The sequence below is a fragment of the Copidosoma floridanum genome, unplaced genomic scaffold, assembly GCF_036245765.1.
Source record: "Copidosoma floridanum isolate Cflo_tuat_1 unplaced genomic scaffold, Cflo_Japanese_pri ptg000012l, whole genome shotgun sequence".
Lineage (NCBI taxonomy): Eukaryota > Metazoa > Arthropoda > Insecta > Hymenoptera > Encyrtidae > Copidosoma > Copidosoma floridanum.
Window position 1 is genome coordinate 1,493,529 of NW_028321889.1, and position 17,418 is coordinate 1,510,946.

At 34.0% G+C, this 17,418-nt stretch overlaps 1 protein-coding gene across 8 annotated transcripts; it reads left to right on the forward strand.

The window, feature by feature from the left end:
- Positions 1-805: 805 nt before the first annotated feature.
- B52 (serine and arginine rich splicing factor B52) lies at positions 806-17,409 on the forward strand. 8 transcript variants are annotated; one of them, XM_089590529.1, is made up of 12 exons: positions 806-1,059; positions 4,334-4,457; positions 5,674-5,744; positions 7,452-7,529; positions 8,544-8,567; positions 8,986-9,045; positions 9,803-9,872; positions 14,762-14,835; positions 14,910-15,098; positions 15,585-15,710; positions 15,914-16,036; positions 16,122-17,409. In XM_089590529.1, the coding sequence occupies exons 2-12, from the start codon at positions 4,335-4,337 to the stop codon at positions 16,261-16,263; spliced, it is 1,080 nt and encodes a 359-aa protein (XP_089446655.1). In that variant the 5' UTR covers positions 806-1,059; position 4,334; the 3' UTR covers positions 16,264-17,409. The 8 variants fall into 8 exon arrangements, with proteins under 8 accessions (XP_089446655.1, XP_089446654.1, XP_089446653.1 ...); XM_089590528.1 differs by lacking the exon at positions 4,334-4,457 and adding an exon at positions 4,494-4,620; XM_089590527.1 differs by lacking the exon at positions 7,452-7,529 and adding an exon at positions 7,576-7,671 and having other exon boundaries at positions 807-1,059.
- Positions 17,410-17,418: the final 9 nt, after the last annotated feature.

Genomic DNA, 17,418 nt, shown 5'->3' on the forward strand with positions numbered 1-17,418 from the left:
ATTCGTATTCAGATGTTTTCAACAACTGAGAAGGAATCTTGCAAAAATTTCCGAGTCCAAAAATTCATGGACAATTTATCGGATCCAACGATACGCCTGATCAAACAAAACAATGTAACATTTTAGACGCTGAGAAGCCAAAAAAGTGTAGCTCGATAGTCTCTGTATTGACTCCCGCGAAGCCTCACTATTTCCGGCCAACGTGCGCGAAAAGTCAACTTTAAAATTGACAGACCACTTTTGACCGTCAATTCCCCAAGAGCCTTCCGATCAAAGTTTTCCTCTCTCTCCATATTCATCTCGCAAATCTATCATCTACTTTGTATGTACATTGTTCATTTAAGTACTTGATACTTATACCTACTTCATTTACCATTCTAATGTATGTGTACGTTCAACGAACGAAAACTTTTCGACATTTCAGTGCGTCAAAGTTCACTCGAAGTAAATATGTAAAAATTTCAAACCCAATATCAAGAGAGTACATATAATTGTCTAAAATAATGTATAACACTCGAATTAAACGACAAATTACTCGTACCTTGTCAACCGAGGTGAATGATCTTCATATTTGAGCAAGAAAAAAAAAAAAAAAAAATGTGCTCGAAAAATCGAACGGACAACAAAATAAGTTTCAAAAGACCCGCTCTTTTGAGCGCAATGAATCGTGGTTTATTGACGTCAAGTAACCCGTCACGGAACGAGTCACGCGACCGTCACTTACCGACCGGAAAGACGAAAAGTACGAAACAACAAACAAGAGAGCTAGGCCCTAGGCAGAGCCGAGCGCCATTTTGTGGAAAGGAGACGCCGAAACGCCGATCGTTATTCGTCGACGGGCAGCCAAGAAGGCCGCACGTAAACGCAACGTAGTCGCGTTAACTAATTATTTAATTGTATTACTTGAACAACACAATCGGCCGACGTTTGTCCGACGAAATAACAAGAACGAACAACGAAGCCGATTGTCCAAGGAGGAAGGTAGCCGTGTATCGTCGCGCTGCCAAGTTTCGCTTGGCACGTATTCACACACACAACCCATCAAACATAACCATCCAGGTGAGTGTCCACACACACGCACACGTACTTTTGAGGCCGTACATGCCGATGATGCTACTCACTGCTACACTTATTTTTGTTACAAATATTCACGTTTTAAACGTTCACTCGAGCCATTTCATTTGTTTATTTCTTTTTTTTTCACCGCAAAAACATAACGTTCTTTGAGAGGTTAGCCCGAGGGGAGCCAATTACTCGGCTTCTCTGCACCGCATTCCTCTTGCGTGTATGTTTGTGTGCGTGCGTGACTATTCACGTGGCTCAATTTTCCTTAAGCCACGCTGTTTTTCATTATTTTACTTAATTAACTCATACATCGAGGCTGCAGGAAAATTGCGCGATTACTCGTTGACCTTGGAGTTACGATTATTTCGGTAAGAAAATTGGCGCGTCCTCGGTCGATGTGTTATGTCTCGCCGGACGACATGTTTGTTCGTTTCTCTATCTCTTTCTCTTGCGGCGTTGCTCCGTTTCTCTGGCGCGCTCTAATCCTTTTTTTTTTTTTTTTTTTTTTTTTTTTTTTTTCTCGAGAAAAAAAATAAGGCAATGGTCGAATTTCTGCGAATGTGAATACAAACAGTCTTGGGACGTAGGGAAAGTTGGAAAACTGAGCGCTGAAGGGAAACGCCGCGTATGTTTATGTCAATATGCGTGTATGTATGCGGGCCGAAATGGACGCCTCTCTTTTTTTTTTACTGCAGCCGGTCTTATTTTGGGCTCCCAATTATTCGGAGCCCAGGGTATAGTCGTTCGTTCAATCATGTGGGGTCGTTGAATGGATTGTTTGTTGATTTTGCCCATTTAATTTTCCTTGTGCTTACATGTATCATTCGTATCAGCGTTACGTAACAGTTCTTTTTTTTCCTCTTGTCCAAAAGAAATAGTATTTGCATCGAGTTACCAGGAAAACTGTACCATAGCTGCGCGTTAGTTAACAATATTTTCGTTTAAAACGACATATCACGTCATTTATACCGAAAAAATAATTACTTGCAAATCATGTTCGGGTTGCTTTTATCATAGAAATAAATATCGTACATATAAGCAACAAACTTACCCTCATCATGAGAAATAATGTTTTCTATCAAAGCGATTAATTACATGTGTGATGCAATGTTTGGAAAAACAACAAAATATCCAAGTGAATAAAGGGTCACTAAGAATTTAATTTTCAGCATCCATTTTATGTTTTCTCTTATTTTAAAAGTATAGATTCCTCTGGGTGATAATGCTAATCGTCATTTTGTCGGTAACAGACAGTCTGATTCGACGAAAAACCTTTCTTCTTTCATTTAGCACCATAAACTGACCTTTTCCAGACCACCGTGCGATCATATTTTTCTTTTAACAACATCGTGTATGTAACATTGCCGGTAAAGACCTTTAAATTCTGATCTGGAAAGCTAAAAATACTTTTCTTCGATTAATAAACATAATAGGTAACGCGTTTTGGACGACTAAAAAATAACAATTTCCGTCATACAAGGTAATTTGCAAAATTGTTTCCTCAACGACTTGAAAACGCCACGTCTTTAAATATATATTTAATCACGCAATAAGAGATAACATCGGAAGGTACACATAATATAGGTATGAGAAAGGGGAGAAATATCTACCTTATCTCGCATGTCCGTGTAAGACTTCCCACACACAATCTAGCCCATATCGCGCTGGTTCATTAAAAAGGGGAGCCGAGCGGAAAAGGGGTCGTCGGTTTTAAGTATCATTATCAGTCAACAGACTGTTGCACTCGGTTTCTCCGTGTGGACAAAGGTTGGTCAAATTTTCTCATTTATTCTTTTCAATCGACTTTCCTCCGTAAGGAGCCTCTCCGCAGGTACAACAGTCACTGTACCAATCGATTCCGCGATACTCGCGCGTATTTACGTAATTTGTCAGTTTTTTTCCTTTTCTTTTCTTTCTATAGGTTTGTTCAATTATCCACCTTGGAGCGCTCCGAGGCCTCCGAGTGATCTATAAATGAACACGAGTTCTTTGTCGGAGCACTCAGAGGCCTCCGAGAGATATCCTTATACTATATAGGTATACTCACTATAGCTGCTCATTGTTTACAAACATCAGTTACAAGCGGTGAGTATACCTATATAGTATAAGGATACCTCTCGGAGGCCTCCGAGTTCTCCGACAAAGAACTCGTGTTCGATCGCTCGGAGCGCTCCGAGGTGGATAATTGAACAAACCTATAAGTACACCGCACCGCCGCCATTTTCATCTGCCTCTGCCGCTCTCGATATCCGCCCGGTTGTAATACCTATACATCTATGTAAGTATACATGTACCGCGCAGCCAGATACAATGTTTTTTTTTTTTTTTTTTTCCCCCCTCTCAACAACTTGATCGTCGAGCTGTATCGCTGTACTTATGTGACTTTTACTTTTGTGCGTTTATTTATTCAATTTTCATTAGACACGCTTGCCTGCAGGTCTATTGGTGCATTGTACTTACAATCTCGCTCCTGTCGTTCTGAAATCGTGAAGGGAAAATGGATTATTTATTTCGCTGATTGGTGATTAGGCACTAAGAATTGAAATAAAAAGCAATTGTGAAATTTATACTATGGATCCATCGATGATTTTCTTCGCAAGAAGTTGAAGATCTTTGCGATACTCGCGTCACGTTGAATGTTACGTACATAATTATGGATTGAGAAAGAACATTTTTGCATGAGTTGATGAATCTGTTTTCACGAGAAAACGTTTAAGCTGCAATAAGAGGAATGCGGAAACGACTATCCGGGTCTTTTCATTCATTGATTCCAATAATTTTTTTTTTTTTATTATTATTATTATTTTTCAATCGAGTCATCTACTGGTACACTAAAATTTCATGTGATAAATACACTCATTGTATCAATGCACAGTTGATTTGTCCATTTTTCAGTATTTGCTCTTTTTGTATACACATCATCTGCCACTTGAAATAAAAATCAAAGAAACATTGATACAACTACAGCTAATATGTTTTTGTCGTCTCAATTTCTACCATTTTGTTGACTAACAAATTTAATATGTTTTTCAAAGAAGTATTGAATACTTTACTCATTAAGTATAGTAAGAAATGTATTTAAAAAAAAAGCATCCATCGCGCAGTATACACATTATTTTATATTTCATTTGCTGTAAATAATGAAAACAATGATCATAATATATTTGAAAAAAAAGAAAGAAAAAAAAAAACAACACAAATCATAAAAAAAGTGGCAGGTTCCAAAGGAAACCTGTTATGTATGGTATTTTTTATATTTTCCTTTAAGAATGAACACCCGAGTATTCGTTGGTGGATTAGCTACCCGGGTGCGAGAGCGCGACCTAGAGAAGTTCTTCCGGAAATTTGGTAGAATCAGGGAAATCGCTATGAAGAGTGGATTTGCCTTTGTGGTAAGTCTAATGTAAATAAATTGTTTCTTTTTACAGTATGGTAGGGACAAGGGTCTATGTCGGTGGGCTTCCATATGGCACCAGGGAAAGAGACCTTGAGAGATTTTTCAGAGGCTACGGTCGGTTCCGTGATGTCCTCATCAAGAATGGCTATGGCTTTGTCGTAAGTATCGTCACTAAAGACGGAGCTGTTTTGCTAAACAAACAAGCACATGAATGAACGATGGTTCTCTTTATATAAGGAAACAAAAAAAAATTAATACAAACGAATACATGAAAATTATAATTTGCTTTGTTTGATTTTAATAAACAAACGGGGTGATGTATATTTTAAACCCTTAATGCAACCGGCATTAAGGCTTACATGTATGTGCCTCTATCAAATGTACACTTATGAGTATTATTAATGTTACCACTGTATGCAAATTATTAACTTTCAATTGCTCGAGCATGAAAATAAAATGCACCATTTGTAATGAAAATTCTTACTTAAGATCCTTGCCAATATTTATAAACCTAATAAGGTGTCTTAATGATTTTGGTAAGTACAGTTTTACTAACATTGAAGTTAATAAATAATAATTGTTTAGTTGTCGCTTTAATGATGTTCTCTGTGTACAATACATTTGTTTATAATTTTTTTACTCTTTGCTGAATGCAATATGAAGCACAATACCGACGGCCTGAAATACCCCTTGACCCTGCTCACTTGAATAAATTGATTCTTTGTTTGAAAGCCAGTCGTTTGATATCATGATTGAAATTTTTTTTTTTTTAAAGTTCTACAGGTCTGAAGGACTCGCCTATATTTTTACAGCCTTACCTGTTATGACGATGTGAATAATGTTGAGCCTGTACACCTCCTCTCAAGATCGGACTGATACTCCTAATTTTTTTCTTTCAATATTTTTTATTTTGCACAGTCATCACAGGCTTATACTTTTTTTTTAAACTATTTATTTTTAAGCTAAACTTGCTCAATCCATTGTATGAAATCATATTTTCAAACATATGATGTAAATCGCTCAAAAATCATATTATTCCTATTCACTCCAAAGCTGAATCAACTGGATTGAGCAAGTAATTTGGGAAATAATTTTTCCTTAATTAATAATCAAGTAATCTAATAAGATAATAGTTCATAAGAATTTTAATTTATAACTTGTTGGTAAAAATACGTTTTAATTAATAAAACCTTCTTTTTTTTTCTTAACAGGAATTTGATGACTACAGAGATGCTGACGATGCCGTTTATGAGCTAAATGGCAAGGAACTCCTGGGAGAAAGGTAAATAAAAAAACTTTTGTCGTTGTATATTCCTCAAATTTTTGGTGACTGGGATGATTCTTTAAGCATGATTAATTGTAAAAATTAAATAATACTACACAATTAACCATTTCATTTAAAATGTTTAAAAATCGTTAATCTCGAAAGCAACGAAATTTTGACGATTAAATTAAATATTCTTGTTGAACTAGAGAAACAAAAAAAAGGAAGACCACTATCATCTCAAATTTAACTTTCAAAATATGTTCGTTACATCATTTGCATGTCAAATTAATTTTTTTTTCGTCTTCTATAATTTCCATAAATTATAACTAAAAGCCTTTTTATGGTTTTTACCTTTACATTTTCCCGTGCAAATATACAACTAAAAACGTTTTTCTGATTTCCTTGATTTATTTATCTATTACTGATAAAATATCTGTCTAAATCACTCATCATAGCTGTAGTTCACAATAATGCATGATTTTGGTGCTATGCAAATTAAAACTTTTCTTTGGTGCTTTATAAATGCTGATGTTATGTTAAAAACGTTATTACCGTTAATATTATAACTAACTCGTTTGTGTGTGCATGGTTTGCTATTAATTAAAAGTAATTATAATTATTCGTAAACAGCTGGTTATTGCTTTGATGTAGTTAATTAACAAAATTTTGGTACTATTTTTACAATATTATAATTGTGTGATGTTGTTTGATTGTTTAGTTAATAGAAAAAAAAAAATCCGTCAACACCCTGTAAAATTTAAAGAGCTATTTATCGAATATCTAATAAGAAAAACATAAAAATATCTCAAGGACCAGTCCAGTGTGACTTACCGCCATTTTGAACTACTCCCATCAAATATCTCTTCTGAAAATATTTTTTTCTTAACACACCCTACAACAAAATATCAAAAACAATTTTTGATAAAAGTTCTCACAACTTAAACTTTTTTATCAGCGAAAAAACTGGTGTCACAAAATTTTTCATTTGTCTTTTTTTATTATTATTTTTATTAATAATAGTCAAAACATGCTTAGTATACTCATACACTAATTTTTTGATATTTTTTTAAATAAAATACAAAAAAAATGTCTTTAGTATATCTTTTTTTCTTGTCTGGATGTATCTTTAAATCGGTGAACTTGATTTCAGTGTATTAATAATGTAACCACTTAATTTATCAAGTTTATCTCGTAAGTTTTGAAAAAAATATTGATACAATAAATCTGCAAAGAATCATCATCTTTCACAAAACAATTGGTTTTGATGTTTTAAATACATAATGTGATTTTGTGTTAAAAAAGTTTTTTGCATTTGAAAAAAAGACAAATTAAAAGCATTTGTAACTAAAAGTTTAAAGAAGTTACTAATTCTTCATAAAGTATTGTAATCTAGTTTCAAAATATACTTTTTTTAAATCACTGCACTTCACGTTATGCATATTATAACTAATTTTCGTGTACAGTGCCAAGTGTATTGAAAAATTCGTGCAATCGGCAGTAATATTTGGAATAAAGAACCGATCTTGAGTGACAAAATCGGAATTAAAAATTTGACATTGAAAATTGCAAAAAATTAACGTTGGAAGAGTCGATTGATCGAAGTAATATAATAAATTATCGTCTATTGAGAAAAGAAAAAAAAGAGAGAGAGCTTAAAGTGCCGAATGCGAGCAGTGTCCTCTTTGAACTTAGTGTGGGGTATTTTTGTTGGGTGTGTTTCAGAGTGGCGGTCGAGATAGCGCTGGGTGTAGGGAGGCGCGGCGACCGTGGCAACGGGCGCTCACGCTCCTGGAGAGACAAGTAAGCATTACCAATTTGGCCTTTGCCGTTTTTTTCCGTGTTACAGAATAACCGTTGAGAGAGCTAGAGGCACGCCCCGTGGTAGCGATCAGTGGCGCTATGGTGACTCCCGCGGTGGATACGGAGACTCGAGGCGTTCCGCGTAAGGCTAATGCAACAAGATAAATTTTACGAGACTTTTTTCCAGCTGATGACCAACTCTTCAAGTCATTCGATCGGCTCAGCTATTATCCTGCCATCACAATCATCATCATCATTAACTGTTTTTTCCTTTTCCATTTGTACATCCCACTTTTTTTTCTCATGACTTTTTAGCTCTTTCAGCTACTTTAGTCTAGTATTTTTTGTGCTTGCGTGTCCTTTTTTATATCTTTTGACGGTACTATCATATTCATCTATTTTGATACTGTGCGCTAGGATGCTTTTTTAATAAAGCTTTATTACAGTAGAAATAAAATCAATTAATCGTCCTAGTGAAAATTCTATAAGGTAGAGAATGTACATTTTCTACTACTTCATTTTTCTCGATATTGCTACAGTTTCCGCCTAATAAAAGTATCTTCACGCACAGGCATCAAAACAAACGTTTTTTAACTGAAGGTATTATATAATATTACATAAATATTTTGAATAATTGGTCAAGAAATTTCTATTAGACCTTGAAGCTATGAGTAATGAATGTTTTGAAAGCTTCGCGAGTATTTTTTTTTTTTTTTTTTGGAAGAAAAAATAAGTTTTATCATAAAAACTTGCAATTTATGCTTTTTCTAAATTGGTTGTCTTGGATTTGACTACTCTTAAGTATTTCCAAATGAAAACGAACTAATTTATTAACTCATTGGCGGTAAAGAAAAACTTTTCTATCCGTAAGAAAGTGAAAAAATAAAATTAAAAATCACAATCCATTAAAAAAAAAAAAAACACATTTACTTCATTTTTTTCTTTTATCACCAACCAAACGATGCTTTTATAAAAAATAAACTAATAGTTTGTGTGGTCTTGTGTTTGTTACAGCCGAGACGATATGCGACACGACAGGTACGCTATGGCTGCATTTTCAGTAGAACAATAAAAAGATAATTGTTGATGTTTGATTATGAAGTGGCATCAGGTGATTTATTGTGTGCCTGTGCAATGAATGCTGCATTCGATTCTTATTTTCAATTTTATTTTATTCCTCTTTACACGCTCCTTCATTATTTATTCCTATTGTTTTTCTATTGAGGTATATTTTTATTGGACACTAGAAGCCGCTTCCAACGTAAAGTTGGATGGTAAAGAGAAAGCTTAACAATGTTAGCTTCCAGCTTCTGGTATAAAAATGTACCTTTACTGTATGCCACTTGCCATGTCCTATTAAGGACTGCTTACAAATATCTGACTGTAATCTATTTTATTTTATTTTTATTTATTTTTTAAATTTGAATTTCTGTTCACATAAAATCCCTTTTTGCAGAGATAGTGTGAACAGAATGTCGAGGACCTCATCTAATAGCTACAAGCAATCATTGCCCAGGTATATATTTGTTTAATAAGTACTGTACACAAAAATACCTCTAATTCAGCATTTGTCTTTTCCTTATTTTCTATCATTCCAAACATAAAAGTTGAAAAAAACAATTTTTTAATCAATTTTTTTATTTTTTATTTTTTTTATTTTTAATCTTTAAAGCTTTTAAATAATTAGTTCATTTATGTTTTTACCTCCAATTATAAGTCAGGTCCAAGACAAACCTTCAATATACTTTTTCCCCATCATTATTATTTAAGGTCGTTCTTGCTCATGGCCATGTTTAGAGAGTTTGAGTCGGTAATGAAACATTCAAATCTTATTTAAATTAAAATTTACATTTTATACATCAGGCCACATTTGACTTGTAAATTATTAATTATTAAATGAAAAGTTTGTATACAGGCATAACTACATATTCAAATGACATGAAGTTGCGTTTCTGATCCATCCATATCAGTCGGATGGTAGAGAAACTTGAAACTCAGTGGAACTGAGTTTTTAGTTTTGATCTCTTACTTGTTCACATGTATCGATCTCAGTAATTATGCTTATCTAGGTTTTTTGTTTTAATCACGATATATTCGTTTCTCTTCGAAATAATATTAACAAAGCTTTTATAATTATCATTAAAGTTCATTATATATTAAATCTGAGCTCAATGTGCAATATGAATATTGCAAGAACCGCCTTGTAATTTTTTTTACACATGAAATATGAAAAAACTTTAGTCGATAGTCATACAAGTCTATTTATCTTGTAGATATGGACCTCCAACCAGAACGGAATACCGCCTCACTGTCGAGAATCTCTCAAGTCGTGTCAGCTGGCAGGTAAGCTTCTTACTTCCTTTATATCATCACTAAAATATACTTGCAAAGTCATATAATATATTAAGTATATTCACTATCTTTGCGAATCTCGAGAATCTGACTTTACTTTTCTCATATGAGCATTGAATACATGAGCAATTTTTACTTGAATTAAAGTAACTATTTTCTCTAGCCATCAAATTGTTGTCACGTGTTTTAGTTGAATGGGATTTTTTTTCTCTTACAAAAACAAAAGAAAAAGAAAAAAAATGTACATTTTGATCAAGTAAGTCTATGGCATACTTTCCTACACAAATCAAACTGCGATATTTGCGTGGATGAATAAAAAAATGTGGAACACAATCTGTAGGAGAAAATGGGAACCAGGCATGTGTAGGGCTCATTAAAAGAATTAGATTTGAAGTCTCCTCGAAACCATCACACTGAAGATAAAAGGAAGAAACAAGAAGACTTGAAAATGGAACCAGAATATAAAAACTTGCGTTGGAATCAGGCAGATTGGATTTTTCACAAGTATAAACCAAGATGAAAATTTTAGTTAGAAATCTAGACAAAACCTAATTCAACCCATGAAAGAAAAACCAGGTCTTACTTGATCAATTGACATTATTTTCGTTGTTGTTTGTTGTTGCTCATAAAATTATTTTAAATTGAATTAAATCTCAACCTTTTGTCAACCGGAACAAACTTAATCAGTATACTTCTCTACTTTTCTTTTCAAAATTTCTGTACGCATTTGAATATACGTTCTTGACATTAAATGTCAAGTAAAATTTTACTCGAGAACGGTAAATATAAATAATAAAATATAAAAAAATGAATGAATAATTGTATTAAAAAACATGAAAATCGTAAAAAAAAAAAGAACAATAAAAAACAATTGCTGTTCTTTCCGAAGAGCCATACATACCCTCCTCGCCGCGGAGGGGCAGTGAGAGACAGACAGAGATCAATTAGGGCCTGAGTAACACAGAGAGACCAAAGCGATGTCGAAAGTCACATGATGAATACAAAACACAGAAAGCAAAGTGAGTGAAAAAGCCGACAATCGAGAGACCAAGTCAGTCAAACAGGGAAAGAAAGACCGAAATTGGTTGGCAAGTGTCAGCGCGCGGCCCAGGCCCTCACTACTCAAATGGGGTCACAGCCCATCGGTGGTCAGCAGCGGCGTGTCCACCACCATGGCTGCCACCTACAACATCTTCTACTACTACTACTCCCCCACACTACTACAACGACTATCATCGCTCTCGAGACGACGCTCTCTCTCGGGGGACTCTATTCAATGATGGCGAGATAGGCGTTCTCGCTGAGCAGATATAGCCCGATAATCCGGAAGAGAAATAAAGCCATAGCGCTACACACGACTTCATGACGACTTTCTGTTGTGTGTTCATTTGTTGGCCCAAGCTTCTTCTCTTTTTTCTTCTGCCTACTATCACATGTCTTCGTTCTCTGTTCTTTCTCATCTTTCCAAGCCACCACTACTACCGGAGACAGCAACTCCTGGCCACACACGAACTCAATCCACTTCTAAGCGCTAAGTTTTTTTTGGCTGCTCTTCCCTGCAAGCCCGAGAGCTGAGCCAAAGCCCGCGTCTGACAGAAAGTTGAGAAAGAGAGAGAGAGAAAGAAAAAAGAGTGACAGAGATAAAAGAGGAATAAAAGTTGGAAATTCACCGAAGAGCTACTGCTCTGTTTCAGCAAATCTTCTCTGCTACTACCCACCTGGCTAACGAGACTTCCATTATTTTGTCTTTTCTTCTGTTTTTCTTCCTATTCATTTAACGACTACACTTCTAATATTTCTATGTTTCATTCATGTAATCTTCATTTCCCTCCATGTTTTCTGCACTTTAAAAAAAAAATTTTTTCCATCATGCAATAACATACGTATAATTTTTTATCATGTTATTTGTAATTTGTGGCTTCTTTATTTTTTTATTTTTTTTTATATACATATATATTACCTATAATTATCGATCTTTTTCTGAACACTTATATTTTTAAAATGTGCATGCATTAATAGTGGCCACTAAATGTTTTTATACAATTTTTTTTCTTTTTTTTTATTTTCGTTAAACTGTCAATTTAAGCTATGCATCAACAAAAGCGACGCATTACACACCATATTAGCTCTTGAAATTACTACTATTGCTTCCTGTTTTCAGGGGTGGAAATGCCATACTTCTCTTCCGAATAAACAATTGCATTCACTGCTCATACTTGAAAATAGACTGAGGCGGTAAATATAATTTGCCTGTGGAAAAGTATGTTGCACTTTCAACTCTAAACTCAGGAAGAAAACGTCGCATTTTCGTTGTAAATATTATTGAGGAAAAAAAATCACATAACATGTAGTACACGAGACGAAAAAATTTATTCCCCTTAAATATTTTAAAGTCACGCTTGGAGTAAAAATCGTCCTTTTTCCTTTTTTTATATTTTTTTAAGTAATTGAACGGAATTTTTGAAAATTTGCTTTAGTGTTTGAAAATTGCATCTTTTTTTTTTTAAGTTATCACCACTGTATACTTAAATGTAAAAGTACATTTAAAGTTTATATGTAATATTGAAAAGTTCATTAATTAGCAACTCAAAAAATGTATGGTAATTCAATTGTTTTCTATTTTACTTTTCTAAATATTTTTTCTAAGGAAAAATTGGTATTTTTATAAAAAAATTTAAGGGTAAAGTAACTTGTACAAAATAAAATAAAACAAGCTAACATTATTCAAAAACTTTATCATACGAAACTATCTGATGCAACATTTTTAATCATATAAACTAAAACTTACATTCATACAACTGACTTCATAAATTATTGAACTTTTTTTTTTTTTTTTTTTCTTCTTCACACTAATACGCGTGAAAAATAACAAAATCGCTTGCACAATACTCGAACGCCATTACAAATCACAAAACGCTAACAATTGACAGAGTATTAAAAAAAAAAAAAATTCTGAAGTAATCGGGGGACGTTTAATCGACTGGAAAGCCACCCGAGTGAGCAACATCAAAACCATCTGGTGAGGGCCATCCGTGTGTGCGATTCCTCCCAAGTGTCTATCGGAAGGCAGGGATGATTCACACCCAGTCAAAGAGAGAGAGAGAGAGAGTCCGTCCGTTCGTCCCTATCAATGAGTGCGAGAGAGGGTCACATTAATTGGTTCTCTGCGAGTGAACTTGACTAGCACGCTTGCGTTACCTTTGTGTTTGATGGGCCAATCGAGGAACACAAGACTTTCACACAACCGTTGGCTCCATGAGAAAAACTAGATATTGTGAACGAAAAAAAGAGAGAAATGAGTTGTCAGTCCGAGCGAGGCTACTCGAGTTCCTCTGTGTCCTCTCTTTAGTTGGGGCCTCATGCGTATTCCTACCTCCTCTCGGTGTCTCTGTCCGTAAGCAAGGTGGTGCCTGGGCCCAAGGTAAATGCATCACCTTAAACGAGTGTACTCTTTAGATATTTTGCATATTCATGTATTTTACATTATCTTCTACTTTATATTTGTTGTTATTATTATTATTATTATTATTGCCTTACATATAATTTCTTTCAATTTTGTATTTAAAATTTTACAGAGGCTATTTGAATGATAACTGTTCATCTTTGGATTGACATTGAATTGATAATTGATTGAACAAAAAGTGTCAAAGTATAAATATTTGCAATTAATTTCTGTGCACTTATAATGTTAAGTATACAGCCTCTTGAGTACATTCTTACATTGGCCTTGAGTACATTCTTGCAAGATGAAAATTACTTGGAAAATTCTCCAAAAAAAAGAACATACTTTAATTACATAGATAAATTTAATACCTGCATTTGTGCTCGAAATTAGGAATCTTCAAACTTTTACTTAAATTATTATAACTTTACTATTTAGTACTTTATTAATATCTTACAGTTAAGCCATTCATTATGCAACAAAAATTGAAAATTGATATAGGTATATAAATCTAAAGTAGAAATGAATGAGTAGGTTCAAAATTAGTTAAGGCTATGAAAGAAACGGATGAAATTCATTGGTTTTACAACAATCTTTCTACGTCTGGATCAAGAATATCGCAACGCCACGCCAACTTCAAGCTTATCAAGAAAATCAATACTATTTCAAACTCAAATACCTGGTTCCCATATATTTTGATCTACAATATGCAAGGTCTCTCTCTAACTGTAGACAAGAGAATTATTATCAAGAGTCTGAAGAACGCGAAGTGAAGAGTGTCTCTGTAGTACTACAAGCATGGATACCATTGACAAGTCTCTCCTGCCATTACTCACCCTCTTAGCTGAATAATAGGGGTTGGATTTAGTTAAATCAATTATCTTAATATAGAGATAGTATCTTACAATTTTCAGTTATGGTTATTTTAATATCTATAATACTGATAAGAATGGAAAACAAATTTTTCTAAAATCTTCCATATAATTGACAAATCCTATATTCCAAAATTATATCTATATGTAAATCACTTTGAAGAAATAATATTTAAATACGTTACGTTTTTGCAATCAATCATGATTTTCTACAAAGTGATGAATCTTCTGCAATTAAACTGTACAATTAAATTGCATATTGAAAAAGGTTTAATCAATGATACTAAGTTCGAGCACACATCAATCATTCATAAACATTAGCAATTCCAATAATCTTCCTAGGTTTCATTTTAATATGTAGGATTTTTGTCATTTAAAATATTGCGACATAACGTAGTATTCAGTGCACAGTATTAAATAATTATTTTCCTTAATATTAAATCAGAAAAGAAAAAAAACAAAAACAATTTGTTACCCGAATTCGTCTTAAATTACTCACATAACTTTAGTTCAAAATTTAAATTTTCATGACTCCAATTAATCAAAATTTTTTATATGATGTTCAGGACTTGAAGGATTACATGAGAAAAGCTGGCGAAGTAACTTATGCTGATGCCCATAAACAACGCAGAAATGAGGGGTAAATATTTTACTTGAAGATTGAAAGTTTTATGCTAATAATACAAAATTTTTAATGTCTTTTTTTAATTACAGAGTTGTTGAGTTTGCTACCTACTCCGACATGAAGAAAGCCCTAGAGAAGCTTGACGATACCGAGTTGAACGGACGCAGAATCCGTTTGGTTGAAGATAATCGTCGTGGACGTCGTTCGCGCTCCTCTAGCTCGAGATCACGCTCGAGGTCAAGGTCGCGCTCACGCATACGTTCACGGTCTCGTTCAAGGTACGAAAAAAATCTGACCTGACCGTGCCTCTCTTTCCTGTTGATATTCTGCTATAATTTTAACTTTGTTTCTTTTTACCCCTTGCGCTTTTAGAAAGAATCGCATCAATTGAAAAATTTTTTTCAATCGTCACCGATGCACCTAATTTTATTTGATTTGCATCCTCTTTTTTTCTTTTTTTTTTCTTGTTCAATCCAATCACTTGCCTAATGATCCGTTAGATTGTTCTTGAACCTACTGCGTTATTGCTTGATAAAAGTCCTGAAATTTTTTTATTATTCGAGTGCTCGTACCAAAAATTGTAATCCTCGTCCAATCCTCAAATGCTGCTCTTGAAAAAAAAAGGAAAAAAAAAAATTAACTTTTATCGAGCGGTTGCAGTCGTCGCGATGCACATTTAAAACTATTAAAAATGATTAACGTAAAAATTTAAAAAATGAAGAAAAACCCGGAGCATTTTGAAATTATTTTTGTATGTGCGTTAGGAGCCGCCGCAGCTCTCGTAGCCGTAGTCGTCGCAGCAGCCGTTCCAAATCGAAGGCACATTCAAAATCCAAATCTAAGTCCAAATCCAAGTCTCCTGAGCGAAGCCGCTCGCGTTCCAAGTCCAAGTGAGTACCTTGTCCCGATTTGTTTTGCTTTATTATTTTCACTACAACTTGCTTCATTTACGCTTCATTTTTCATTAATATGATTTGATCCGCCTTGGTAAAGCATGCCTAAAACTTTCATTCAATTTGCATGTCTCATGACATCTAATTTTTTATTAACCATTGAGGTTTCAATGAAATTGAATTTCAAATGTTTATTTTAGGTCACGCTCTAAGTCCAAGGATCGCTCAAAGTCAAAGAGCAAATCCAGGTCCCGCTCCAGATCAAAAAATGATAGATCCAAATCTAGATCTCAGTCCAAATCAAAAGCCAAGTCTCCTTCAAAGTAAGTTTAAAATTTTGGTTGACATACATAGGTAATACAAATGCAATTTCGATAAATCCATTAATGAATGTTTGAATCTCTGCAGGGAGAGATCGCGTGAGAGCCGCGAGCGATCGCGAGACAACAGATCCCGATCAGCCTCAAACGGCAGCAAACACAGTAAGAGTCGCAGCCGCTCTCCATCCCCCATGAACGGGGATAAGTCACCCGAGAAGAAGGACGATTGAATCACTCAAGAACTTTTGCGCATCTGAACTCAATAAAGACATTAACTATTATATATATACAATTTCTTTACCGACTATCTTATTCTTCTAAGATAAGTACTAGTGGAACAACTGAGGTATTGGTTGATGTTGCTAGACGTAGCCGGCTACATCAAGCAGCAGAAATCGATAGAGGAAACAACTCGAAGTGTCTTGCTGTATTGATGTATAGTTTATGTATACTATCGATGATAAGCTACTACTGGCTACAGCAAGACACTTCGAGCTGCTCCCTCTGTCACTTTCTGTTACTTGATATAACCGACTACGTCTAACAACGTCGAGCCATATCGTAGTTAATCTACTATGAACGATCCCTTAGAATTCTTGGACTCTTAAGAATTAGCAGTAAAAAAATTGTGAATTAGCTGGTGTAGGATTCATTTTAAATTAAGTTTAATATGGGCACCATATTTCACAGTAATCTTATTTATTGTAGAAAAATTACTTTGGAATTTTATTTAAAACCTATTTCCATTAGAAATAACTTTGATTGTTCGAGAGTGATGCATAACTATTCTCAAGCAACTTGAAAACAAAAGTATGACTGTAATTTGTGTATGCAACAATTGCAAGCGTATCTGATTTATTTTTCATGAGGAAAAAAAGAAATAGGGGTCAAAGTTTTTTTTAAATCACCCCACAATTGTCATGAATTCCTGGCTTTTTGTATATATATCCTCCCCTCCCCCCATTGCAGTACATTAAGTAATATGTGATGTGTATTAATTATAGTGTTAAGATTTACTGTCATGAATAAAAAAAAAGTCAACCACAATTAAATTGTATTTTAAATTTCAGTTGCATAAAAGTTAATCTTGTTAATTAGAGTGTACTGTTCAATGATTACAACTCCTAAATTAATTAATTATACCTAATAATCTTCAATCGTCGCAAAAATAGTTCGTTAAATTTTTTCATCTAAATATTAAATTGCGCATTACTCATCTTTCTATCTTATAATTGAAAATTACAATAACTTTATAGTAGCAAAAAGTTGTGATTTTGCATCAGCCACTTTGCGAAACATCCCATTGATTTTATTGAGTTTCTAATACTTACAAATTATAGTTTTTGAAAATAAAAAGTCATTTTATAAAACCAGAATCGTTGTTT

Coding starts and splice junctions, on each gene's coding strand:
- B52 (XM_089590526.1), top strand. CDS start 4,495: ATGGTAGGGACAAGGGTCTATGTCGGTGGGCTTCCATATGGCACCAGG. Junction 4,621..5,673: donor AGAATGGCTATGGCTTTGTC/GTAAGTATCGTC, acceptor TTTTCTTAACAG/GAATTTGATGACTACAGAGA. Junction 15,099..15,584: donor CGTTCACGGTCTCGTTCAAG/GTACGAAAAAAA, acceptor TATGTGCGTTAG/GAGCCGCCGCAGCTCTCGTA.